Below are 27,136 nucleotides of genomic sequence, written 5' to 3'. Positions count from 1 at the left end.
TTTAAGGGTTTTCCTAGCAGGTCTTGAGGGAATTTCGGGGTTTTGAGGGCATTTTGGGGTTTTGAGATGACTTCGGGGATCCCAGATGGGTCTGGGGGGTTTGAATCCTCCAAATCCCCCCAAAACTCCCTTTTAACCCAACTTTTTCCCTTCCAGGACCTTCCAGGACCCCCAAATTCCCCCTAAATCCCCCAAATCCCCCCCAGGACCCCCAAATTCCCCCCAGTACCCCCAAATTCCCCCAAAATCCCCCAAAATCCCCTAAATACACCCCAAATTTCCCCCCCAAATGGGGTTCCCCCTCCTCATCCTCACCCTGCTGGGGGTTGGGCTGTGCCCGGCCTGGGGGGAGGGGCACGGAGACCACGCCCACCACGGAGACCACGCCCATCTCCACGACCACGCCCACCACGAAGACCACGCCCACTTCCATGGATATAGCTATGGAGACCACGCCCACTCTCACGGAGACCACGCCCACATCCATGGCCACGCCCACTCCCACGGAGACCACGCCCATGACCACGCCCACTTCCACGATGGCCACGCCTATTCCTACCGAGACCACGCCCATCACGGAGACCACGCCCACCTGTATCGAGACCCCCAGAAACAGCAGGGAACCCCAAAAACTCGTCCTGACCCGGCTGGGGTGTGGCTGCAGGTGAGACACCCCAAAATGCCCCGAAACACCCCAAAAATGCACCTGAAAAACCCCAAAAATGCACCTGAAACACCCCGAAAATGCACCTGAAACACCCCAAAAATGTACCTGAAACACCCCAAAAATGTACCTGAAACACCCCGAAAATGTACCTGAAACACCCCGAAAATGTACCTGAAACACCCCAAAAATGCACCTGAAAAACCCCAAAAATGTACCTGAAAAACCCCAAAAATGCCCCGAAACACCCCAAAAATGCACCTGAAAAATACCTGTAAATCCCCCAAAGTATTCTAGAAATATACCCCAAAATTTGCTTAAAATCTCTCCCCAAAATATCCTAAAAACGTCCCAAAGTTTTCCCCCCAACAGCCTCCAAATCTCCATTTTCCTTTCGAAATCCCCATTTTTCCTCCCCCAAACTCTGGTTTATTTTTATCCAAACTCCATTTTTCCCCCCAAATCTCCTTTTTTCCCCCCAAATCCATGTTTTCTCCCCCAAAACCTCCATATTTTACCTGCAAACCTCCATTTTCTTCCATAAATCCACATTTTTTCCTCCCCAAACTCTGTTTCTTTTCCCCAGACCTCCATTTTTTCCCAAAATCCCCATTCTCCCCCAAATTTCTCTAAATCCCAATTTCTCACCCCAAATCCCCATTTTCCCCCCAAATCCCATCTGTGTCCCCAAGCCCTCTTTTCCATCCCAAATCCCATTTTTCCCCAAATCCCCCTTTTCCCCCAAATCTCCTTTCTCCCCCAAATCCCCTTTTTTACCACCAAATCTGTGTTTTACTTCCCAAAACTTCCAATTTTTACCTGCAAATCCCCACTTTTCTCTCCCAAACTCCGTTTTTTTCCCCCTAACTCCATTTTTTTTCCTCCAACCCCCCCAAAATCCCCTTTTCTCACCCCAAAATCCCATTTTCTCACCCCAAAATCCCCATTTTTCCTCCCCAAATCCCCATTTTTTCACCTTTTTTCCCCGTTTCTTTCCCCCAAACCCCATTTTTTCCTCTCCAAAGTTTTCTAAATCCCATTTTCTCTCCCCAAAATCCCCATTTTTCCCCCAACTCCATAATTTTCCTCCCCAAAACCTCCAATTTTTGCCTGCAAATCCCCATTTTTCTCCCCCAAATCCCCATTTTTTCACTTTCCGTCCCCCAACCCCCCAAAATCCCATTTTCTCACCCCAAAATCCTATTTCTCCCCCCAAATCCCCATTTCCCCCTAACTTCATGTTTTTATCCCACAAAACCTACAAATTTTACTTCCAAATCCCCATTTTCTCACCCGAAATCCCATTTTTTCACTTTCTGTCCCTCCAACCCACCCAAAATCCCATTTTCTCACCCCAAATCCCCATTTTTCCTCCTAACTCCATCCTTTCCCCCCCAAAACCTCAATTTTTCCCCTCCAAAACCCCATTTTTCCTCCCCAAATCCCCATTTTTTCACCTTTTTTCACCTTTTTTTTCCCCAAACCCCATTTTTTCCCCCAAACACCCCAAAATCCCATTTTCTCACCCCAAAACCCCCTTTTCTTACCCCAAATCCCCATTTTTCCTCCTAACTCCATCCTTTCCCCACCAAAACCTCCATTTTTCTCCCCAAATCCCCATTTTTTCACCTTTTCACCATTTTTCCCTAACTTATTTTCCCCCAAACATCCTAAAATCCCATTTTCTCACCCCAAATCCCATTTTTCACTTTCTGTCCCTCCAACCCTGCAAAATCCCATTTTCCCACCCCAAATCCCATTTTTTCTCCTAACTCCATCCCTTCCCCCCCAAAACCTCAATTTTCCTCCCAAATCCCCATTTTTTCACCTTTTTTCACCATTTTTCCCCCCAAACCCCATTTTTTTTCCCAAACACCCCCAAAATCCCATTTTCTCACCCCAAAATCCCATTTTCTTACCCCAAATCCCCATTTTTCCTCCTAACTTCATCCTTTCCCCACCAAAACCTCAATTTTTCCCCTCCAAATCCCCATTTTTCCTCCCCAAATCCCCATTTTTTCACCTTTTTTCACCATTTTTCCCCCCAAACCCCATTTTTTTTCCCAAACACCCCCAAAATCCCATTTTCTCACCCCAAAATCCCATTTTTTCTCTCTCTAGACCATGAGCTCAGCCCTGGCAGTGTCTCTAGCTCCTCACCTGGTTCTGTTTCTCCTCCCTGCCAACTCTGCATATCCCAAACCCCATTTTTTACCCTAAAATCCCATTTTCTCACCCCAAATCCCCTTTTCTCATCCCAAAATTCCATTTTCTCATCCCAAAACCCCAATTTCTCACCCCAAATCCCCATTTCCCCCCCAATTCCATGTTTTCCCCACCAAAACCTCCATTTTTCTCCCCAAATCCCCATTTTTTCACCTTTTTTCACCATTTTTTTCCCCCTAACCCCATTTTTTTTCCCCCAAACATCCCAAAATCCCATTTTCTCACCCCAAATCCCATTTTTTCACTTTCTGTCCCTCCAACCCCTGCAAAATCCCATTTTCCCACCCCAAATCCCATTTTTTCCTCCTAACTCCATCCCTTTCCCCCCCCAAAACCTCAATTTTTCCCCTCCAAATCCCCATTTTTCCTCCCAAAATCCCCATTTTTTCACCTACAAACCCCATTTTTTCACCTTTTTTCCCATTTTTTCCCCAAACCCCATTTTTTCCCCCAAACACCCCCAAAATCCCATTTTCTCACCCCAAATCCCCATTTTCCTCCTAACTCCATCCTTTCCCCCCAAAACTCCATTTTTCCTCCCCAAATCCCCATTTTTCCTCACCAAATCCCCATTTTTTCACCTTTTTTCACCATTTTTCCCCCCCAAACCCCATTTTTTTTTCCCAAACACCCCCAAAATCCCATTTTCTCACCCCAAAATCCCATTTTTTCTCTCTCCAGACCATGAGCTCAGCCCTGGCAGTGTCTCTAGCTCCTCACCTGGTTCTGTTTCTCCTCCCTGCCAACTCTGCATATCCCAAACCCCATTTTTTACCCTAAAATCCCATTTTCTCACCCCAAATCCCCTTTTCTCATCCCAAAATCCCATTTTCTCACCCCAAAATCCCATTTTCTCACCCCAAATCCCCATTTCCCCCCCCCAATTCCATGTTTTTCTCCCCCAAAACCTCCAATTTTTTCCTGTAAATCCCCATTTTTTCACCTTTTTTCACCGTTTTTTTTCCCCCCAAACCCCATTTTTTCCCCATCAATCCCATTTTTCCTCCCCAAATTTACCAAAATCCCATTTTTTCTCCCCAAACAGACCCTGAGCTCAGCCCTGGCAGTGTCTCTGGCTCCTCACCTGGTGCTGTTCCTGCTCCCTGCTGACTCTGGCTCTCCCAAATCCCATTTTTTCCCCAAATCTCCCCAAAATCCCATTTTCTCACCCCAAATCCCATTTTCTCACCCCAAAATCCCATTTTCTTACCCCAAATCCCCATTTTTCCTCCTAACTCCATCCTTTCCCCACCAAAACCTCAATTTTTCCCCTCCAAATCCCCATTTTTCCTCCCAAAATCCCCATTTTTTCACCTACAAACCCCATTTTTTCACCTTTTTTCACCCTTTTTTTCCCCCCAAACCCCATTTTTTTTTTCCCAAACATCCCAAAATCCCATTTTCTCACCCCAAAATCCCATTTTTTCTCTCTCCAGACTCTGAGCTCAGCCCTGGCAGTGTCCCTGGCCCCTCACCTGGTGCTGTTCCTGCTCCCTGCTGACTCTGGCTCTCCCCGACGCCGCGGCTTGCTGCGCCTGCTGCTGAGCTTTGCTGCAGGGGGGCTGCTGGGGGATGCATTTCTGCACCTCATCCCGCATGCTCTGGGTGAGGGGACACCTTGGGGACATTTGGGGACAGTTTGGGACAATTTTGGGGGAATTTGGCAAAATTTGGGGCAGTTTTGGTGAAGTTTGGGGCAGTTTGGGACGATTTTCAGTCAGTTTGTGGTGGTTTTGGGGCAGTTTGGGGCTGCTGGGGGATGCATTTCTGCACCTCATCCCTCATGCTCTGGGTGAGGGGACACTCTGGGGACATTTGGGGACAGTTTTGGATGATTTTGGGGCAGTTTGGGACAATTTTGGGGCAGTTTTGGACGATTTTGGGGCAGTTTCGGTGAAGTTTGGGGCAGTTTGGGATGATTTTGGGGCTGCTGGGGGATGCATTTCTGCACCTCATCCCACATGCTCTGGGTCAGTGACACCTTGGGGACATTTGGGGACACTTTGGGAGAATTTGGGGCAGTTTTGGGACAGTTTTGGTGAAGTTTGGGGCAGTTTCGGTGAAGTTTCAGAGGTTTTTTGGTGAAATTTGGGGTCAGTTTGGGGGATTTGGGGACATTTGGAAGCCATTGGGGCTGCTGGGAGATGCCTTCCTGCACCTCATCCCACATGCTCTGGGTGAGGGGACACTCTGGGGACATTTGGGGACAGTTTGGGATGATTTTGGGACAGTTTGGGACAATTTTGGGGCCGTTTTGGATGATTTTGGGGCAGTTTCGGTGAAGTTTGGGGCAGTTTGGGATGATTTTGGGGCTGCTGGGAGATGCATTCCTGCACCTCATCCCACATGCTCTGGGTCAGTGACACCTTGGGGACATTTGGGGACACTTTGGGAGAATTTGGGGCAGTTTTGGGACAGTTTTGGTGAAGTTTGGGGTAGTTTGGTCAAGTTTTGGGGGTTTTTTTGATGAAATTTTGGGGGATTTGGGGCAGTTGGAGGCCATTGGGGCTGCTGGGGGATGCCTTCCTGCACCTCATCCCACATGCTCTGGGTCAGTGACACCTTTGGGGACATTTGGGGACACTTTGGGGTCATTTTGGCAAAATTTGGGGCAGTTTTGGTGAAGTTTGGGGCAGTTTGGTCAAGTTTCAGGGTTTTTTTGATGAAATTTTGGGGGATTTGGGGCAGTTGGAAGCCATTGGGGCTGCTGGGGGATGCATTGCTGCACCTCATCCCTCATGCTCTGGGTGAGGGGACACCTTGGGGACATTTGGGGGGATTTGGGGACAATTTGGGGTCTTTTTGGTGAAGTTTGGGGCAGTTTTGGTGAAGTTTAGGGGCAGTTTGGGGAGTTTTCGTGGTGAAGTTTGGGGGATTTGGGGCAGTTGGAGGCCATTGGGGACAGTTTTGGGATGCATTCCTGCACCTCATCCCCCATGCTCTGGGTGAGGGGACACTCTGGGGACATTTGGGGACAGTTTGGGATGATTTTGGGACAGTTTGGGACAATTTTGGGGCAGTTTTGGACGATTTTGGGGCAGTTTCGGTGAAGTTTGGGGCAGTTTAGGATGATTTTGGGGCAGTTTGAGGCTGCTGGGGGATGCATTTCTGCACCTCATCCCCCATGCTCTGGGTCAGTGACACCTTTGGGGACAATTCTGGGGCTTTTGGGACAATTTGGGGTCTTTTTGGCAAAATTTGGGGCAGTTTTGGAGACGTTTTGGAGGTTTTTTGGTGACAATTTGGGGTCAGTTTGGGGGATTTGGGGCAGTTTGGGACGATTGGGGCAGTTTTGGGATGCATTGCTGCACCTCATCCCTCATGCTCTGGGTGAGGGGACACCTTTGGGGACAGTCAGGGTCATTTTGGCAACATTTGGGTCAGTTTGGGGTTTTTTTGGCCAAGTTTGGGGCACTTTCGGGGTGGTTTTAAGCAGTTTCAGGGTGATTTTAAGGTGGATTTAAGGTGTTTTTAGGGGATTTTGAGGGAATTCAGGGTGGTTTCGGGGCATTGGGGACACTTTGGGGATACTGAGACACTCTGAGGACATTTCAGGGCAGTTTTGGTGAAATCTGGGATGATTTTGGGGTGGTTTGGGATGATTTTGGGGCAGTTTTGGGGTCAGTTTGGGGGATTTGGGGCAGTTGGAGGCCATTGGGGCAGTTTTGGGATGCATTCCTGCACCTCATCCCTCATGCTCTGGGTAAAGGGACCATTTTGGGGCAATTTTGGGGATTTTGGGGACAATTTGGGAGGATTTTGGGGCAGTTTGGGGGTTTTTCTGCAAAATTTGGGGCATTTCCTGAGCAGTTTTGGGGTGGTTTTAAGGTGGTTTTGGGGTATTTGCAGTGGTTTTAGGGGGATTGGGGACACTGAGACACCTTGGGGACACTTTGGGGACACTTTTGGGGCACTTTGGCCAAGTTTGGAACAATTTTGGGGCAGTTTGGGGGTTTTTCTGCAAAGTTTGGGGCATTTCCAGAGCAGTTTTGGGGCGGTTTTGGGCAGTTTCGGGGTGTTTTTAGGGAGGTTGGGAGGCGTTTGGGTTTGTTTTAGGGGGTTTGGGGACACTGGGACACCTTGGGGACATTTTTGGGGCACTTGGGGACATTTTTGGGGCACTTGGGGACATTTTTGGGACAACTTTGGGGCTGTTTGGGCAAAATTTGCAGGTTTTTTTGGCCAAGTTTGGGGCATTTCTGTGCTGTTTTGGGGTGGTTGGCAGCAGCTTGGGAGTGGGCTTGGGGTGGTTTGGGGGGACTGGGGACACTGGGACACCTTGGGGACAGTTTGGGGACAGTTTTGGGGCACTTTGGCAAAATCTGGGGCAGTTTTGGGAGATTTTGGGGTTTTCCTGGTGAAGTTTGGGGCCATTTCTGTGCTGTTTTGGGGCATTTTTGGGGTAGTTCTGTGGGGATTTCAGGTGGCTTTAGGAGGTTTGGGGACACTGAGACACCTGAGGACAGTTTGGGACAATTTTGGGACAATTTGGGGATGGTTAGGGACAGTTTGGGGTTTTTTTGGCCAAGTTTGGGGCACTTTTGGGGTGGTTTTAAGGAGTTTCAGGGTGGTTTTAAGGTGGATTTAAGGGATTTTGGGGGGGATTTGGGATGGTTTTGAGAGGTCTGGGGACACTGGAACACCTTGGGGACAATTTGGGGACAGTTTGGGACGATTTGGGGGGGGATTTGGCAAAATTTGGGGCAGTTTTGGTGGAGTTTGGGGCACTTTTGAGGTGGTTTTAAGGAGTTTTAGGGTGATTTTAAGGTGTTTTTAGGGGATTTTGGGGAATTCGGGGTGGTTTCGGGGCATTGGGGACACTTTGGGGACACTGAGACACTCTGAGGACATTTCAGGGCAGTTTGGGACAATTTTGGGACAGTTTTGGTGAAGTTTGGGATGATTTTGGGGTGGTTTGGGATGATTTTGGGGCAGTTTTGGGGTCAGTTTGGGGGATTTGGGGCAGTTGGAGGCCATTGGGGCAGTTTTGGGATGCATTTCTGCACCTCATCCCTCATGCTCTGGGTCAGTGACACCTTGGGGACATTTGGGGACACTTTGGGGTCATTTTGGGATGATTTTGGGTCTTTTTCTGCAAAGTTTGGGACATTTTCAGAGCAGTTTTGGGGTGGTTTTAAGGTGGCTTTGGGGTATTTGCAGTGCTTTTAGGGTGGTTTGGGGGGATTGGGGTAGTTTTGGGGACACTTGGGGGACACTGGGACACCTTGGGGACACTTTTGGGGCAATTTTGGGACAAGTTCAGGACAGTTTTAGGACCCTTTTGGCAAAATTTGGGTTTTTTGTGGTGAAGTTTGGGGGATTTTGGTGAAGTTTGGGGCAGTTTTGGGGTGGGTTTGGGGTGGTTCTGGAGAGAGCTGGGGCAGCTGAAGGGATTGGGGACACTTGGGGACAGTTTGGGACACTTTTGGGGCTCTTTGGGACAAGTTCAGGACAGTTTTAGGAGCCTTTTGGCAAAATTTATGGGTTTTTGGTAAAGTTAGGGGTCATTTCTGTGCAATTTTGGGAGGGTTTGGGGTGATTTTTGGGTGGTTCTGGAGAGAGTTGGGGCAGCTGAAGGGATTGGGGACACTTGGGGACAGTTGGGGACACTTTTGGGGCAATTTTGGGACAAGTTCAGGACAGTTTTAGGACCCTTTTGGCAAAATTTGGGTTTTTTGTGGTGAAGTTTGGTGAAGTTTGGGGTGGGTTTGGGGTGGTTCTGGAGAGAGCTGGGGCAGCTGAAGGGATTGGGGACACTTGGGGACAGTTTGGGACACTTTTGGGGCTCTTTGGGACAAGTTGAGGACAGTTTTAGGACCCTTTTGGCAAAATTTAGGGGGTTTTTGGTAAAGTTAGGGGTCATTTCTGTGCAATTTTGGGAGGGTTTGGGGTGATTTTTGGGTGGTTCTGGAGAGAGTTGGGGCAGCTGAAGGGATTGGGGACACTTGGGGACACTTTTGGGGCACTTTGGGACAATTTTGGGGCATTTTTGGGGTGGTTTTGGGGTGCTTTGAAGGCGCTCTGGGGTGGATTTAGGGCGGCTCAGGGTGGATTTGGGGGCATTGGGAACACTTTGGGGACACTGGGACCCCTTAGGGACACCTTTGGGACATGTTTGGGACATTCTGGGGACAATTTTGGGGTGGTTTTGAGAGCTTTGAGGTGGTTTTGGGGCATTTCAGGGTGGTTTTGGGGTGATTTTAGGGGATTTGGGGTCACTTTGGGGCCATTTGGGGACACCAGTGTCACCTCTGTCCCCACAGCTCCCCACGAGCACCACGAGGGACACCATGGGCACGGTGAGAGCCTTGGGGACACCTGGGGACACTTTTGGGGACAATTTTGGGACATTTTGGGGTCATTTTGGGGTCATTTGGGAGGTTTGGGGGCATTTTTAGGGGATTTTGGGGCATTTTTAGGGGATTTGGGGACACTTTTGGGGGGTTGGGGACACCTTGAGGACATCAGGGACACCTTGAGGACATCTGGGGACACCTTGAGGACATCAGGGGACACTTTGGGGACATTTTGGGGACACTTCGGGGCATTTTTTGGGAAGATTTGGGGCAATTCAAGGGCAATTTGGGGTTTTTTTTAGGGGGTTTGGGGTCATTTTGGGGTGGATTTAGAGGGGTTGGGGACACTGGGACACCTTGGGGACATTTGGGGACACTGTTGGGGACATTCTGGATGGTTTTGGGGTTGTTTTGAGAGGTTTTGAGGTGGTTTTAGGGGAGTTTAAGGTGGTTTGAGGAGATTTTTTTGGGTGGTTTGGGAGGTTTGGGGACACTGAGACACCCTGGGGACAATTTGGGGACAATTTGGGGACGATTTTGGGATGATTTGGGTCATTTTGGGGTCACTTGAGGTCATTCTGAGGACACTTTGAGGTCATTTTGGAGCATTTTTTGGGGGTTTAAGGCATTTTTATGGAGTTTGGGGACATCTTGATGTCAGTGACACCTTGGGGACAATTTGGGACACCTTGGGGACATCTGGGGACAATTTTGGGGTCATTGTGGGTTGGTTGGGGGAGGTTTGGGGACAATTTTGGGACAATTTGGGGCATTTTGGTGCCATTTGGGGACACTTTGAGGGGGTTGGGGACACTTTGAGGACATCAGGGACCCCTTGGGGACATTTGGAGACAATTTTGGGACAATTTCAGGCCTTTTTGGGGCATTTTGAGGAGGATTTTGGGGCATTTTTGGGTCTTTTTAGGGGATTTCTGGAGCCTTTTTAAAAGATTTGGGACTTTAAGGTCATTTTGGGGACATTTGGTGACATTTTGGTGACATTTTGGTGACATTTTCCCCCACAGATCCCCACGATGGCCACGGCCACTCCCACCATGGGCACGGTGAGAGCCTTGGGGACACCTGGGGACATTTGGGGTCATTTGGGGACAATTTTGGGATCATTTTGGGTCATTTTGAGGTCATTTTGGGACACTTTGGGGTCATTTTGGGATGTTTTGGGGCATTTTTAGGGGATTTGGGGACACCTTGAGGGGGTTGGGGACACCTTAAGGACATCAGGGACACCTTGGGGTCATTTTGGGGACAATTTTGGGGTCATTTTGGGGACATCTTGGGGTGGTTTGGGAGGTTTTGGGGCATTTTTAGGGGATTTGGTGACACTCAGGGACACTCAGTGACACCTTGGGGACATTTGGGGACAATTTTGGGACATTTGGGGACAATTTCAGGCCATTTTAGGGCATTTTGAGGAGGATTTTGGGCGTTTTTAGGGCATTTTTGGATCTTTTTAGGGGATTTTCAGGTCTTTTTAAAGGATTTGGGACTTTAAGGTCATTTTGGGGACATTTGGTGACATTTGGTGACATTTTGGTGACATTTTCCCCCACAGCTCCTCATGATGGCCACGGCCACTCCCACCATGGGCACGGTGAGAGCCTTGGGGACACCTGGGGACAGTTTGGGGTCATTTGGGGACAATTTTGGGACATTTTGGGTCATTTTGAGGTCATTTTGGGACACTTTGGGGTCATTTTGGGATGTTTTGGGGCATTTTTAGGGGATTTGGGGACACCTCGAGGGGGTTGGGGACACTTTGAGGACATCAGTGACACCTTGGGGACATCAGGGACACCTTGGGGTCATTTGGGGACAATTTTGGGACAATTTGGGCCATTTTGAGGTCATTTTGGGACACTTTGGGGTCATTTTGGGATGTTTTGGTGCAATTTTAGGGGGTTTTGGGACACCTTGAGGGGCTTGGGGACACTTTGAGGACATCAGGGACACCTTGAGGACATCAGGGACACCTTGGGGTCATTTGGGGACAATTTTGGGGTCATTTTGGGGTGGTTTGGGAGGTTTTGGGGACAATTTCGGGGTTTTGGGGCATTTTTAGGGAATTTGGTGACACTCAGGGACACTCAGTGACACCTTGGGGACATTTGGGGACAATTTTGGGACATTTGGGGACAATTTCAGGCCATTTTAGGGCATTTTGAGGAGGATTTTGGGCGTTTTTAGGACATTTTTGGATCTTTTTAGGGGATTTTGAGGTCTTTTTAAAGGATTTGGGACTTTAAGGTCATTTTGGGGTCATTTGGTGACATTTTGGTGACATTCTGGTGACATTTTCCCCCACAGCTCTCCACGATGGCCACGGCCACTCCCACCATGGGCACGGTGAGAGCCTTGGGGACACCTGGGGACAGTTTGGGGACATTTGGGGACAATTTTGGGTTCATTTGGTGCCATTTGGGGCCATTTTTGACCTTTTTGGGGCCATTTTGGGATGTTTTGGGGACACTTAGGGACATTTTGGTGCCATTTTGGGGCCATTTTAGAGCCATTTGGGGCCATTTTATGTCACTTGGGTCAATTTTGGGCCAATTTGGTGGCATTTTGGGGCCATTTGGTGACAATTTGGGGCCATTTGGTGACATTTTGGGGTCATATGGGTTCATTTTGGGCCATTTTGGGTCCATTTAGTGCCATTTTGGTCAATTTTGGGGCCATTTGGGGACAATTTGGTGTCACTTGGACCCATCTGGGGCCATTTTGGGGACATTTGGTGTCATTTGGTGACAATTTGGTGACAATTTGGTGCCATTTTAGAGCCATTTGGGGCCATTTTTTGTCATTTGGTGCCATTTTGGGGTCATTTGATGCCATTTTTGGGCCAATTTGGTGCCATTTGGTGACATTTTGGTGACAATTTGGTGGCAGCCCAGGCTCTGTCTGTTGGACTGTGGCTCCTGGCAGGAATTGTCACCTCTGGGGACATTTTGGGTCCATTTTTAACCATTTTTGACCCATTTGGGGCCATTTTTGACCATTTTGACCCATTTTGGTGCCAATTTTGACCCATTTGGTGACATTTTGTGACAATCTGATGACAATTTCATGACATTTTGGTGACAATCCCATCCCAGCTTTGGCTCCTGGCAGGAATTGTCACCTTTGGGGGAATTTGGTGCCATTTTGGTGACATTTGGTGACATTTTTTTGCCATTTTGGCACCATTTGGTGGCATTTGGTGACATTTTGGGTCCATTTGGGGCCAATTTGGGTCCATTTGGGTCGTTTTGACCCATTTGGTGCCAATTTGGTGACCTTTTGGGGACATTTGGTGACATTTTTGGAACCATTTGGTGCCATTTGGTGACATTTTTGGGTCCATTTGGGTCGTTTTGACCCATTTAGTGCCAATTTGGTGACCTTTTGGGGACATTCGGTGACATTTTGTTCCATTTTGGAGCCATTTGGGCCACTTTGGGTCCATTTGGTGCTATTTTTCAGACCTTTTGGGGCCATTTGGGGTCAATTTGGGGTTATTTGGGTTCATTTGGTGCCATTTTGGGTTCATTTGGTGCCATTTTGGGGCCATTTTGACCCATTTGGTGACAATTTGTACCATTTTGGACCATTTTGGCCCATTTTGGGTCCATTTTGATCCATTTTTGACCCATTTTGGGGCTCTTTGAGTTCATTTGGTGACAATTTGGTGACATTTGAGTCACTTTGGTGCCATTTGGGGTTATTTTGGAGCCACTTGGTGCCATTTTGGGGACATTTTGACCCATTTTGGTGCCATTTGGGATCATTTTTAACCCCTTTGTGTCCATTTGGTTCCATTCTGTGATGTTTTGATGACAATTTGGGACAACTTGGTGACATCTGGTGCCATTTTTACCCATTTTGACACCATTTTGATGATGTTTTTTGCCATTTTGGTGACAATTGGTGACATTTGGTGACACTTTCTCCCCAGGCCAGGCTCTGTCCATTGGTCTGTGGCTCCTGGCAGGAATTGTCACCTTTGGGGACATTTTGGGTCCATTTTTGGCCATTTTATGCCCATTTGGGGCCATTTTTAACCATTTCAGTGCCATTTTGTGACAATTTTTTGCCATTTTGGTGACATTTGGTGACACTCTCTCCCCAGGCCAGCCTCTGTGGGTGGGACTTTGGCTCCTGGCAGGAATTGTCACCTTTGGGGACAATTTTGATCCATTTTTAACCACTTTTAACCCGTTTTGACCCATTTTGATGCTGTTTTTTTGCCATTTTTGGTGACATTTTGGTGACCATTTGGTGACATTTGGTGACAATTTGGTGACAATCTCTCGGCAGGCCAGGCTCTGTGGGTGGGACTGTGGGTCCTGGCAGGGATTGTCACCTTTGGGGACAATTTTGGGCCAATTTGGGGCCATTTTGACCCATTTTGATGCTGTTTTTTGCCATTTTTTGTGACATTTTTTGCCATTTTGGTGACAATTGGTGACATTTGGTGACATTTTGGTGACATTTGGTGACAATCTTTCCCCAGGCCAGGCTCTGTGGGTGGGGCTGTGGCTCCTGGCAGGAATTGTCACCTTTGGGGACAATTTTGGGTCCATTTGGTGCCATTTTGATCCATTTTTAACCATTTTTGACCCATTTTGATGACATTTTTTGCCATTTTGTGACAATTTTTTGCCATTTTTGGTGACAATTTGGTGACATTTGGTGACACTCTCTCCCCAGGCCAGGCTCTGTGGGTGGGGCTGTGGGTCCTGGCAGGAATTGTCACCTTTGGGGACATTTTGGGTCCATTTGGGTCCATTTTTAACCATTTCGGTGCCATTTTGATGCTGGTTTTTGCCATTTTGGTGACAATTTGTGACAATTTGGTGACAATTTGGTGACATTGGTGACATTTCCCCCCAGGCCAGGCTCTGTGGGTGGGGCTGTGGGTCCTGGCAGGAATTGTCACCTTTGGGGACAATTTTGGGCCAATTTAGTGCCATTTGGGGCCATTTTGACCCATTTTTTGCCATTTTGTGACAATTTTTTGCCATGTTGGTGACATTGGTAACACTTTCTCGGCAGGCCAGGCTCTGTGGGTGGGGCTGTGGCTCCTGGCAGGAATTGTCACCTTTGGGGACAATTTAGTGCCATTTTTAACCATTTTGATCCATTTTGATGATATTTTTTGCCATTTTGGTGCCATTTTGTGACAATTTTGTGACATTTTGGTGACATTTGATGACAATTTGGTGACATTGGTGACAATCTCTCCCCAGGCCAGGCTCTGTGGGTGGGGCTTTGGGTCCTGGCAGGAATTGTCACCTTCCTGGGGGTGGAGCTGGCAGTGAGACACTGCGGGGGACACAGCCACGGCCACGGGCATGGTGAGAGATTTGGGGAAAAATGGGGAAAAAATGGGATTTTGGGGGAAATTTGGGGAATTTGGGAAAAATGGAAATTTGGGGGAAAATAATTGGGAATTTGGGGAAAAATGGGGAATTGGGAAAAAGTGGGAATTTGGAAAAAAAATTGGGGAAAAAATGGGATTTGGGGAAAAATGGGGAATTAGGGAAAAATGGGATTTTGGGGAAAAAATGGAATTTGGGGTAAAAATGGGATTTGGGGGGGAAAATGGGATTTTGGAGGGAAATGGGAGTTTGGGGAATTAGTGGAATTTGGGGGAAAATGGGATTTGGGGAAAATAATTGGGATATTGGGAAAAATGGAATTTGGGGGGAAAATAATTGGGAATTTGGGGAAAAAATATGGGGAAAAAAATGGGGATTTGGGGAAAAAATTTGGGAAAAAAATTAGAATTTGGGGAGGAAAAATGGGATTGGGGAAAATGGGATTTTGGGAAAAAATGGGATTTGGGGAAAAATATTGGGAATTTGGAAAAAAAATTTGGGGAAAAAAATGGAGATTTAGGGAAAAAATTGGGGGAAAAAATGGGATTTGGGGAAAAATGGGGAATTAGGGAAAAATGGGATTTTGGGGAAAAAATGGGATTTTGGGGTAAAAATGGGATTTTGGGGAAAAATGGGGATTTGGAGAAAAAATTGGGGGAAAATGGGATTTGGGGAAAATGGGCATTTGGGGGAATAAATGGGATTTGGGGGGAAAATGGGGAATTTGGGAAAAAATGGGATTTTGGGGAAAAAATTGGATTTTTGGGGGAAAAATGGGAATTTGGGGAATAAATGGGATTTGGGGAAAATGGGAATTTGGGGAATAAATGTGATTTTGGGGAAAAATGGGGATTTGGGAGAAAAATGGGATTTTGGAGGGAAATGGGAGTTTGGGGAATAAGTGGGATTTGGGGGAAAATGGGATTTTGGGGAAAATGAGATTTTGGGAAAAATGGAATTTGGGGGGAAAATAATTGGGAATTTGGGGAAAAATGGGGAATTGGGAAAAAATGGGAATTTGGAAAACAAAATTGGGGAAAAAATGGGATTTGGGGAAAAATGGGGAATTAGGGAAAAATGGGATTTTGGGGAAAAAAATAGAATTTGGGGAAAAATGGGATTTGAAATGGGATTTTGGAGGAAATGGGAGTTTGGGGAATAAGTGGGATTTGGGAAAATGGGATTTTGGGAGAAAAATGGAATTTGGGGGAAAATAATTGGGAATTTGGGAAAAATGGGGAATTGGGAAAAATGGGAATTTGGAAAAAATTGGGGAAAAATGGGATTTGGGAAAAAATGGGATTTGGAAAATGGGATTTGGGGGAAAATGGGATTTTGGGGGAAAATTGTGAATTTGGAAAAAAATTTGGTGGAAAAAATGGGGATTTGGGATTTCGGGAAAAAATCCAATCCCAGGGTGGATTTGTGTTTTTTGGGCTGAATTTTGGGCTAACTTTGGGGGTTTTTGGGGTTTTTTTGGGCTGAATTTATGGTTTTTGGCTGAATTTTGGGCTGATTTTGGATATTTTTTTCTGAATTTTGGGCTGATTCGGCTGGTTTTGGGCTGAATTTTGGGCTAAATTGGGGGTTTTTTGGGCTGAATTTATGTTTTTGGACTGAATTTTGGGCTAAATTTTGGGCTAACATTGGGGGTTTTTGCCTGAATTTCTGTTTTTTGGCTGAATTTTGGGCTAATTTTGGCTATTTTGGGCTGAATTTTGGGCTAACTTTGGGGGTTTTTGGCTGAATTTTGGGCTAACTTTGGCTATTTTTGGGCTAAATTTGGATTTTTTGGTGTGAATTTCTGGTTTTTGGCTGAATTTTGGGCTGAATTTGTCTATTTTGGGCTGAATTTTGGGCAGAATTTCTGGGGTTTGGCTGAATTTTGGGCTGAATTTGTGTTTTTTAGCAGAATTTTGGGCTGAATTTGTGGTTTTGGACTGAATTTTGGGCTGATTTTAGGGGTTTTTGGGCTAAATTTGGGGGTTTTTGGTGTAATTTTATGTTTCTTGACTGAATTTTGGGCTAATTTTGGGGTTTTCTGGGCTGAATTTGTGTTTTCTTGGATGGATTTTGGGGTGAATTTCTGGATTTTGGGGCAGAATTTCTGGATTTTGGGGTGAATTGATGGATTTTGGGGTGAGTTTTTGGCTGAATTTTGGGCTGAATTTGTGGTTTTTTCTGAATTTTGGGCTAATTTCTCCATTTCTGGCTGAATTTTGGGCTGAATTTGTCCATTTTTGGTTTCCAGGCTCCAAGGCCAAGCAGAGCTCCAGCGAGGACGAGGCTGAGGCTGCTGGGGACAGCAGGGGGACAAAGGGGACACCCCAGGGGACACCCCAGGGGACACCCAAAGGGACAAAGGGGACAAAGGTCACCAAGGGCCAGCGCGGGAAAACCCCTGAGAGCAGCACTGCTGGTCAGGGGACAGCTGGGGACATTGTGGGGACATTAATGGGGACATTGTGGGGACACTGATGGGGACATTGGGGGATTTGGGGACAGCTGGGGACTTTGGGGACATTTGGGGACACTGATGGGGACATTTGGGGACAGCTGGGGATATTGTGGGGATTTGGAGACGTTTGGGATGTTGGGGACATTGGGGACATTTGGGGATTTGGGGACATTGGGGACATTGATGGGGATTTGGGGACGTTGGGGGATTTGGGGACATTTGGGGACATTGGGGATACTTAGGACATTGGGATATTGGGGACATTGGGGACATTTGGGGACATTAGGGACATTTTGGGGATTTGGAGACGTTTGGGATGTTGGGGACATTTGGGGACATTGGGGACATTTTGGGGATTTGAAGACATTGGGGACATTTTGGGGACATTGGGGACTTTGGGGACATTGGGGAGACTTGGGACATTGGGGGATTTGGGGACATTAATGGGGACATTAGGGACATTGAGGACATTGGGGACATTAGGGGATTGGGGACAATTGGGGGCATTGGGGACATTTTGGGGATTTGGAGACGTTTGGTATGTTGGGGACATTGGGGACATTTTGGGGATTTGGGGACATTTGGGGACATCTGGGGATTTGGGGACATTAGGGGATTGGGGACAATTGGGGATATTGGGGAGACTTGGGACGTTGGGGATTTGGGGACATTGGGGACATTTTGGGGATTTGGGGATGTTTTGGGGACATTGAGGACATTAATGGGGACATTTTGGGGACATTTGGGGACATTGGGGACATTGGGGGTTTGGGGACATTGAGGACACTGGGGACATTTTGGGGATATTTGGGACATTGGGGACATTGAGAGATTTGGGGACACTGAGGACATTGGCAACATTGGGGACATTTTGGGGACATTGAGGACATTGGAGACATTTTGGGGATTTGGGGACATTTGGGGACATTAATGGGAACCTTAAGGACATTGGGGACGTTCTGTGGATTTGGGGACATTTGGGGACAATTTTAGGACGTCTTTGGGACATATTTAATGTAAGTTTGGGACACTTTTGGGACAATTTTAGGACAACTTTGGGGACAATTTTAGGATAATTTTGGGACACTTTTGGGATGATTTTGGGATAACTTTGGGGACAATTTTAGGACAACTTTGGGACACTTTTGGGACAACTTTGGGGACAATTTTTGGGTAACTTCAGGACCATTTTGGAAGAACTTTGGGCACAAATTTAGGACAACTTTGGGGACAATTTTTGGATGACTTTCAGATAACTTTGGGATAATTTTGAGGACAATTTTAGGAAAACTTCAGGACAATTTTGGGACAACTTTGAAGACAATTTTAGGGCAACTTTAGGATAACTTTGGGGACAATTTTAGGACAATTTTAGGACAACTTTAGGACAATTTCGGGACAACTTTGGACACAATTTGAGGACAACTTTGGGGTAACTCCAGGACAATTTTGGGACAATTTTGGGCTAATTTAGGGTGTTTTTCTGGCAGCCATGGCAGTGTCAGGGTAGCTGAACCTGGCTGCAGACTCTGCTCACAGCTTCACTGACAGGATGGGAATTTGGGGAAATTTGGGAAAATTTGGGATCATTTTGGGATAACTTTGGGCTCATTTTGAGGTGATTCTGGTAGGATTTTTGGGCTGATTTGGGGCTGATTTTAGGACAACTTCAGACACAATTTTAGGACAACTTTAGAAGAACTTCAGGGATGATTTTAGGACAATTTTAGGGTCAATTTCGGGACAATTTTGGGGACAACTTTGGGGTAACTTTGGGATGACTTTGGGATAACTTTGGGGACAATTTTAGGACAACTTTGGGGACAATTTTAGGACAACTTTGGAGACAATTTATGGACGACTTTGGGGACAATTTTTGGATGATTTTAGGACAACTTTGGGATCACTTTGGACACAAATTTAGGACAACTTTGGGACAACTTAAGGACAATTTTAGGGTAACTTTGGACACAATTTGAGGACAACTTTGGGGTGATTTTGAGGACAATTTGAGGACAACTTTGGGGTAACTCCAGGACAATTTTGGGGTAATTTTGGGCTAATTTAGGGTGTTTTTCTGGCAGCCATGGCAGTGTCAGGGTAGCTGAACCTGGCTGCAGACTCTGCTCACAGCTTCACTGACAGGATGGAAATTTGGGGAAATTTGGGAAAATTTGGGATAATTTTGGGATCATTTTGGGCTCATTTTGAGGTGATTCTGGTAGGATTTTTGGGCTGATTTGGGGCTGATTTTGGGATAACTTTGGGATGATTTTAGGACAACTTCAGACAGAATTTTAGGACAACTTTAGGACAATTTTAGAAGAACTTCAGAGATGATTTTAGGACAATTTTAGGGTCAATTTCGGGACAATTTTGGGGACAACTTTGGGGTAACTTTGGGATGATTTTGGGATAACTTTGGGGACAATTTTTGGATGACTTTGGGGACAATTTTTGGATGATTTTAGGACAACTTTGGGATCACTTTGGACACAAATTTAGGACAACTTTGGGACAACTTAAGGACAATTTTAGGGTAACTTTGGACACAATTTGAGGACAACTTTGGGGTGATTTTGAGGACAATTTTAGGAGAACTTTGGGGTAACTCCAGGACATTTTTGGGATAATTTTGGGCTAATTTAGGGTATTTTTCTGGCAGCCATGGCAGTGTCAGGGTAGCTGAACCTGGCTGCAGACTCTGCCCACAGCTTCACTGACAGGATGGAAATTTGGGGAAATTTGGGAAAATTTGGGATAATTTGGGATAACTTTGGGCTGATTTTGGTAGGATTTTTGGGGTGATTTGGGGATAATTTTGGAAGTGACTTTGGGTGTTATTTGGGGTGATTTTGGGGTGATTTGGAGCTGATTTTGGGATAATTTTGGGGACAATTTTAGGACGACTGTGGAATGAATTTGGGAGAACTTTGGGCACAATTTTGGGATGATTTTAGGACAATTTTGGGATGACTTCGGGATGATTTTGGGGACAATCTTAGGACGACTTTGGGACAATTTTAGGATAACTTTGGGGTGATTTTGGGTTAATTTTGGGACAATTTTCAGACAACTTTGGGACACTTTTGGGACGACTTTAGGATGATTTTGGGATAACTTTGGGAACAAATTTAGGATAATTTGGAGACAATTTTACGATAATTTTGGGGTAATTTTGGGACAATTTTAGGATAACTTTGAGGTGATTTCGGGACAATTTTGGGACAATTTTAGGGCAACTTTGGGGACAATTTTAGGGTAATTTTGGGACACTTTTGGGACAACTGTGAGACAATTTTGGGATAACTTTGAACACAATTTTAGGACAAGTTGAGGACAATTTTGGGACAACTTTGGGGACAATTTTAGGATGATTTTGGGACAGTTTTGGGATGACTTTAGGATGATTTTGGGATAACTTTGGACACAATTTTGGGACAACTTTGGGACAACTTCAGGCTGATTTTGGGATAACTTTGGACACAATTTTAGGACAAGTTGAGGACGATTTTGGTAGATTTTCGGGGTGACCTTGGGGTGATTTTGGGACAATTTTAGGACAACTTTGGGACAATTTTAGGACAACTTTGGGACGATTTTGAGGACAATTTTAAGATGACTTTGGGACAACTGTGGGACAATTTTGGGATAACTTTGGACATAATTTGAGGAGGATTTTAGGACAACTTTGGGGTAACTCCAGGACATTTTTGGGCTGATTTTAGGCTGATTTTGGGTGTTTTTTCTGGCAGGAATGGCAGTGTCAGGCTACCTGAACCTGGCTGCAGACGCTGCTCACAACTTCACGGACGGTCTGGCTCTGGGCGCAGCGTTCTGGTCAGGAGCTGCCCGGGGCTGGCTGACCACCCTGTCCGTGCTGCTGCACGAGCTGCCCCACGAGCTGGGGGACATGGCCATGCTGCTCAGGGCTGGCTGCTCCAAGGGACAGGTCAGTGACATCAAAGTGTCCCCAGAGTGGCACCAAATCTAGAAAAATGGGAAAAATCGGGAAAAAAATGGGATGCTGGAGGACCAACCATAGAGTTGGGCCTCCGAGATGGGCAGAGCGCCCCTTGCCGGACGTTTGTGCAGCCGCCATCTCTGTGGCCACTTCCGGTGCCGCCATATTTGTAGTCCAAAGCGGTATTTAACGATGCCGCGCCGCTCCCAGTCCCTCCCAGTCGCTCCCAGTAACCCCAATCTCCCCCCAGGCGATGCTGCTCCAGCTGCTGACCGCTCTGGTCAAAGCCGCCTGTTCCCATTGCGCCATCAGCCCATTCCCAGTGCTCCCAGTTCCCCCATTATCCCATTCCCAGTGCTCCCATTTCCCCATTATCCTCTCCCAGTCCCTCCCAGTGCTCCCAGTTCCCCCCATTATCCCTCTCCCAGTCCCTCCTAGTTCCCCCATTACCCCATTCCCAGTGCTCCCAGTCTCCCCATCATCCCTCCCAGTGGAATGCGCTTGGCAGGGAAAAATTCGGACCTTTGGGGGAGGAAAAAACCTGGAAAAATGGGAAAAACCGGGAAAAAAATGGGATGCTGGAGGACCAACCATAGAGTTGGGCTCCGGGATGGGCAGAGCGCCCCCTGGCGGGAGGCGGTATAGCCGCCATCTCTGTGGTCACTTCCGGTGCCGCCATATTTGTAGTCCAAAGCGGTATTTAACGATGCCGCGCCGCTCCCAGTCGCTCCCAGTCGCTCCCAGTAACCCCAATCTCCCCCAGGCGATGCTCCTCCAGCTGCTGACCGCTCTGGCCAATGCCGCCTGTTCCCATTGCGCCATCAGCCCATTCCCAGTGCTCCCAGTTCCCCCATTATCCCATTCCCAGTGCTCCCAGTCTCCCCCATTGTCCTCTCCCAGTCCCTCCCAGTTACCCCATTATCCCATTCCCAGTGCCTCCCAGTCCTCCATTACCCCATTCCCAGTGCTCCCAGTTCCCCCATTGTCCTCTCCCAGTCCCTCCCAGTTCCCCCATTATCCCATTCCCAGTGCTCCCAGTTCCCCCATTATCCCTCTCCCAGTGCTCTCAATCCCCCATTATCCTCTCCCAGTCCTTCCCAGTCCCTCCTAGTTCCCCCATTACCCCATTCCCAGTTCCTCCCAGTCTCCCCATTCTCCCTCCCAGTGGAATGCGCTTGGCAGGGAAGAATTCGGGCGTTTGGGGGAGGAAAAAACCTGGAAAAATGGGAAAAACCGGGAAAAAAATGGGATGCTGGAGAACCAACCATAGAGTTGGCCTCCGAGATGAGCAGAGCGCCCCTTAGCGGATGTTGGTGCAGCCGCCACCTCTGTGGTCACTTCCGGTGCCGCCATATTTGTAGTCCAAAGCGGTATTTCACGATGCCGCGCCGCTCCCAGTCGCTCCCAGTCGCTCCCAGTAACCCCAGTTTCCCCCCAGGCGATGCTCCTCCAGCTGCTGACCGCTCTGGCCGCCGTGGCGGGCGCCGCCGTGTCGCTGCTGGCCGAGGGCTCCGGTACCGGCGCGGTGTCCGGAGCTCTGCCCTTCACCGCCGGCGGCTTCATCTACCTGGGCACGGTGTCGGTGATCCCCGAGATGCTGCGGGACTCGGCAGCGGCCGAGGCGCTGCTGCAGCTGCTGGCGCTGCTGGCTGGCGTGGCCATGATGCTGCTCATCGCTCACTATGAGTAAATGTCCCAAATGGCCCCAAAAATCCTGGAATTCCCTGAAAAAAATCCCCAAAAAATCCAAAAAAATCCCCAAAAAATCCCCAAAAAAGTCCCCAAAAATCCCCCCAAAAAATCCCCAAAAAATCTCAAAAAATCCCCCAAGAAATCCCCAAAACAATCTCAAATAGATCCCCAAAAAATCCAAAAAAATTCCCAAAAAATCCCGAAAAAGTCCCCAAAAATCCCCCAAAAATCCCCAAAAACTCTCAAAAAAATCCCAAAAAATCCCCAAAAAAGTCCCCAAAAACTTCCTTAAAAATCCTCAAAAAATCCACCAAAAAATCCCCCAAAAAAACCCCAAAAATGTCGATTTTCTGTGTCCCAAACCCATCCCAGCTCTGCTGGCGCTGCTGGTTGGTGTGGCCATGATGCTGCTCATCGCTCACTATGAGTAAATGTCCCAAATGGCCCCAAAAATCCTGGAATTCCCTGAAAAAAATCCCCAAAAATCCAAAAAAAAAGTCAAAAAAATGCCCAAAAAAGCCCCAAAAAGTCCCCAAAAAAATCCCAAAAGATCTCCAAAAAAATCTCAAAAACGTCCCCAAAAATCCAAAAAAAATCCCCAAAAAATCCCCAAAAAATCTCAAAAAAATCCCCAAAAAATCCAAAAAAATCCCCAAAAAATCCCCAAAAAAGTCCCCAAAAAAATCCCCAAAAAATCCCAAAAAATCTCAAAAAAACTCAAAAAAAAAAAAAATCCCCCCAAAAAATCCCCAAAAATCCAAAAAAAAATCCCCAAAAATGTCAATTTTCTGTGTCCCAAAGCCATCCCAGCTCCTGGTTGGTGTGGTGATGATGCTGCTCATCGCTCACTATGAGTAAATGTCCCAAATGTCCCCAAAAATCCTGGAAAATCCTCAAAACATCCCAAAAAAAATCTCCAAAAAATCCCCGAAAAAAATTTCCAAAAAATCCCCAAAACCTAAAAGGTCAAAAAATCCCCAAAAACATCAAAAAAAAAATCCCAAAAAAATCTCAAAAAAATCCCCAAAAAATCTCAAAAAATCTCAAAAAAAAATCCCCCAAAAATCTCAAAAAATCCCCCAAAAATCCAAAAAAAATCCCCTAAAAAATCCCCAAAAATCCCGATTTTCTGTGTCCCAAAGCCATCCCAGCTCCTGGCCGGCATGGCCATGATGCTGCTCATCGCTCACTATGAGTAAATACCCCAAATGTCCCCAAAAATCCTGGAAAATCCCCAAAAAATCCCAAAAAAAATTCCCCAAAAATCCAAAAAAAAGTCAAAAAAATCCCGAAAAAAGTCCCCAAAAATCCCAAAAAAATCCCCAAAAAATCCCCAAAAAATCTCAAAAAAAACCCCCAAAAATCCCCCAAAAAATCCCAAAAGATCTCAAAAAAATCTCAAAAACGTCCCAAAAAATCCTCTAAAAATCCCAAAAAAATCTCAAAAAAATCCCAAAAAATCCCCAAAATTCCCAAAACCTCCCCCCCCAAAAAAATGGGAGACTGAATTCCCAATTTTTATCCCTTATTTTGGGATCAAAGCTCAGCCTCAGCCCATCCAAAATTGAGATTTGGGGTTTGGCATCTGTCACTGTGAGTAGGGCGTCCTGAAAAATCCCAAAATCCTGAAAGATCCATGAAAAAATCCCCAAAAAAATCCCAAAAAAGTCCCCAAAAAATCCCCCCAAAAATCCCAGAAAAGTCCCCAAAAATCCCCCAAAAAATCCCCAAAAATCCCCAGAAAATCTCAAAAAAATCTTAAAATCCAAAAAAATTAAAAAATCCCCAAAAGATCCCAAAAAATCAAAAAAAAATCCAAAAAAATCCCAAAAAAATCCAAAAAAATACCAAAAAAATCCCAGAAAACCCCCCAAAAAATCCCAAAAAAAATCCCCAAAAATCCCAATTTTCTGTGCCCAAACCCATCCTGCTGTTCCCATGGGAATGGGAAAACTCAATTCCCAATTTTTATTCCTCATTTTGGGACCAAAGCTCAGCCTTTCGCCTTTCCCAAACTGAATTTTGGGATTCCAGAGGGAATTTTGGGGGGAAAAATGGGGGAAATTCCAGGGAAATGTGGGGAATTTGGTGGGGTTGGGAGTTTTTTTTTATATTTTATGATTGTAGAGAATCATGTTGGATTAAAGAAGTGTGAGGATCAGGAGCTGAGAGTGTGGAATTCCAGGAATTGGGATTTTGGGAAAATCAGGGGAAAATCCATGGAAAAATGTGGGAAAATAAATGGAGAATTCCATGGAAAAATTGGGAAATTTTGGGAAAAATCTGGGAATTTTGGGGAAAATGTGGGAAAATCCTGTGGAAAAATTGGGAAAAAAATCCATGAAAAAATGAGGGAAAAATCTATGGAAAAATCTGTGGAAAATGGGGGAAATTCATGGAAAAATGGGGGAAATCTACGGAAAAATGGGGGAAAATCCTGGGAAAATGGGGAAAATTCGTGGGAAAATGGGGAAAAATAAATGGAAAAATCCGTGGAAAAATGGAGGAAAATCCATGGAAAAATGGGGAAAATCTGTGGAAAAATCCATGGGGAAAATCTTTGGAAAATGGGGAAAAATCTGTGGAAAAATGGGGGAAAATCCATGGAAAATATATGGAAAAATGGGGGGAAATCCACGGAAAAATCCATGGAAAAATTGGGAAAAAAAATCCATGAAAAAATGGGGGAAAAATCTATGGAAAAATCCGTGGAAAATGGGGGAAATTCATGGAAAAATGGGGAAAATCTAGAGAAAAATGGAGGAAAATCCATGGAAAAATGGGGGAAAATGGGGAAAAATCTATGGAAAAATCCATGGAAAAATGGGGAAAAATCCTGGGAAAATGGGGAAAAATAAATGGAAAAATCCGTGGAAAAATGGAGGAAAATCCATGGAAAAATCCATGGGGAAAATCTGTGGAAAATGGGGAAAATCTATGGAAAATCAATGGAAAAATCCATGAAAAAATCCATGGGAAAATGGGGGAAATCCATGAAAAAATGGGAAAATGTGGAAAATCCATGGAAAATGTTGGAAATCCAGGGAAAAATCCTGGGAAAATCGATGGAAAAATGGGGAAAATCCGGAAAATCCATGGAAAAATGGGGAAAATTCGTGGGAAAATGGGGAAAAATAAATGGAAAAATCTGTGGGAAAATGGGGGAAAATCCGGAAAAACTGTGGAGAAATGGGGGAAAATCCATGGAAAAATGGGGGAAATTCATGGAAAAATGGGGAAAATCCATGGAAAATATATGGAAAAATTGGGGAAAATCCATGGAAAAATTTGGGAAAAATCTATGGAAAATGGGGAAAATCCATGGGAAAATCCATGGGAAAACGGGGAAAATCTGTGGAAAAATGGGGAAAATTCATGGGAAAATGGTGAAAAATCTGTGGAAAAATGGGGAAAACTCTATGGAAAAATCCATGGAAAAAATCCATGGGAAAATGGGGGAAAATCCATGGAAAATATATGGAAAAATGGGGAAAAATCCATGGGGAAAAATCCGTGGGAAAATGTGGGAAATCCATGGGAAAGGCGGCCTGGGGAGAGGAAATCTGGGAAAAATTGGGAATTTTGGGAAAAAAATTGGAGAATTTTTGGGAAAAATTGGGGAATTTTGGGAAAATTTGGGAAAAAATGGTCAAAATCCGTGGGAAAAGGTGGGAAATTCGGAGAATTTTGAGGTTTTTCCATGGAAAATCCATGGAAAAATCCATGGGAAAATGGTGAAAATCTGTGGAAAATATTTGGAAAATTTTGGGAAATTTTGGGAAAAATTGGGAAAAATCCATGGAAAAATGATCAAAATCCATGGAGAAGGAGGCCTGGTGAGAGGAATTTTGGGAAAATTTTGGGAAAATTGGGGAATTTTTGGGAAAATTTTGGGGAATTTTGGGGAAAATTGGGGAAAATCTGTGGAAAAACCTGGGGAAAAATGATTAAAATCCATGGGAAAATGTGATAAATCCATGAAGAAAGGTGGGAAATCCATGGGAAAATCCATGGAAAAAATCCATGGGAAAATGGGGGAAAATCCATGGAAAATATATGGAAAAATGGGGAAAAATCCATGGGGAAAAATCCATGGGAAAATGGGGGAAATCCATGGGAAAATGGGGAAAAATCCATGAAAAAATGGGGAAAAATCCGTGGAAAATCTATGGAAAAATGGGGGAAAACCGTGGGGAAAATGGGCAAAAATCCATGGAAAAGTCCATGGAAAAATCCATGGAAAAATCGATGGAAAAATGGGGAAAAATCTAGGTAAAAATGGGCAAAAATCCATGGAAAAATCGATGTAAAAATGGGGAAAATCTATGGAAAATATATGGAAAAATCGGGGAAAATCCATGGAAAAATGGGGGAAAATCTATGAAAAAACGGAGAAAATCCGGAAAATCCGTGGAAAAATGGGGAAAACCTGTGGGAAAATGGGGAAAATTGGGAAAA

At 45.8% G+C, this 27,136-nt stretch overlaps 1 protein-coding gene across 1 annotated transcript; it reads left to right on the top strand.

The window, feature by feature from the left end:
* Window positions 1–259: 259 nt before the first annotated feature.
* On the top strand, window positions 260–22,688 carry LOC146421456 (zinc transporter Slc39a7-like). Its single transcript, XM_085047564.1, has 10 exons — window positions 260–664; window positions 4,327–4,495; window positions 9,154–9,189; window positions 10,212–10,250; window positions 10,760–10,798; window positions 11,512–11,550; window positions 14,433–14,540; window positions 16,816–16,983; window positions 20,778–20,974; window positions 22,425–22,688. Exons 1-10 carry the CDS (start codon window positions 290–292, stop codon window positions 22,674–22,676), a joined length of 1,422 nt encoding a protein of 473 aa, XP_084903690.1. The 5' UTR covers window positions 260–289; the 3' UTR covers window positions 22,677–22,688.
* The last annotated feature ends 4,448 nt before the right edge of the window (window positions 22,689–27,136 follow it).

The sequence above is a fragment of the Lichenostomus cassidix genome, unplaced genomic scaffold (genome assembly GCF_008360975.1).
Source record: "Lichenostomus cassidix isolate B80296 unplaced genomic scaffold, HeHo_3.0 HiC_scaffold_33, whole genome shotgun sequence".
In the NCBI taxonomy this organism is placed as follows: Eukaryota; Metazoa; Chordata; class Aves; order Passeriformes; family Meliphagidae; genus Lichenostomus; species Lichenostomus cassidix.
Note: the sequence above shows the minus strand (reverse complement) of the source record. Positions and strands in the feature narration are given on the sequence as shown.

Coding starts and splice junctions, on each gene's coding strand:
- LOC146421456 (XM_085047564.1), top strand. CDS start 290: ATGGGGTTCCCCCTCCTCATCCTCACCCTGCTGGGGGTTGGGCTGTGC. Junction 665..4,326: donor CGGCTGGGGTGTGGCTGCAG/GTGAGACACCCC, acceptor TTCTCTCTCCAG/ACTCTGAGCTCAGCCCTGGC. Junction 14,541..16,815: donor CAGCCACGGCCACGGGCATG/GTGAGAGATTTG, acceptor TTTGGTTTCCAG/GCTCCAAGGCCAAGCAGAGC.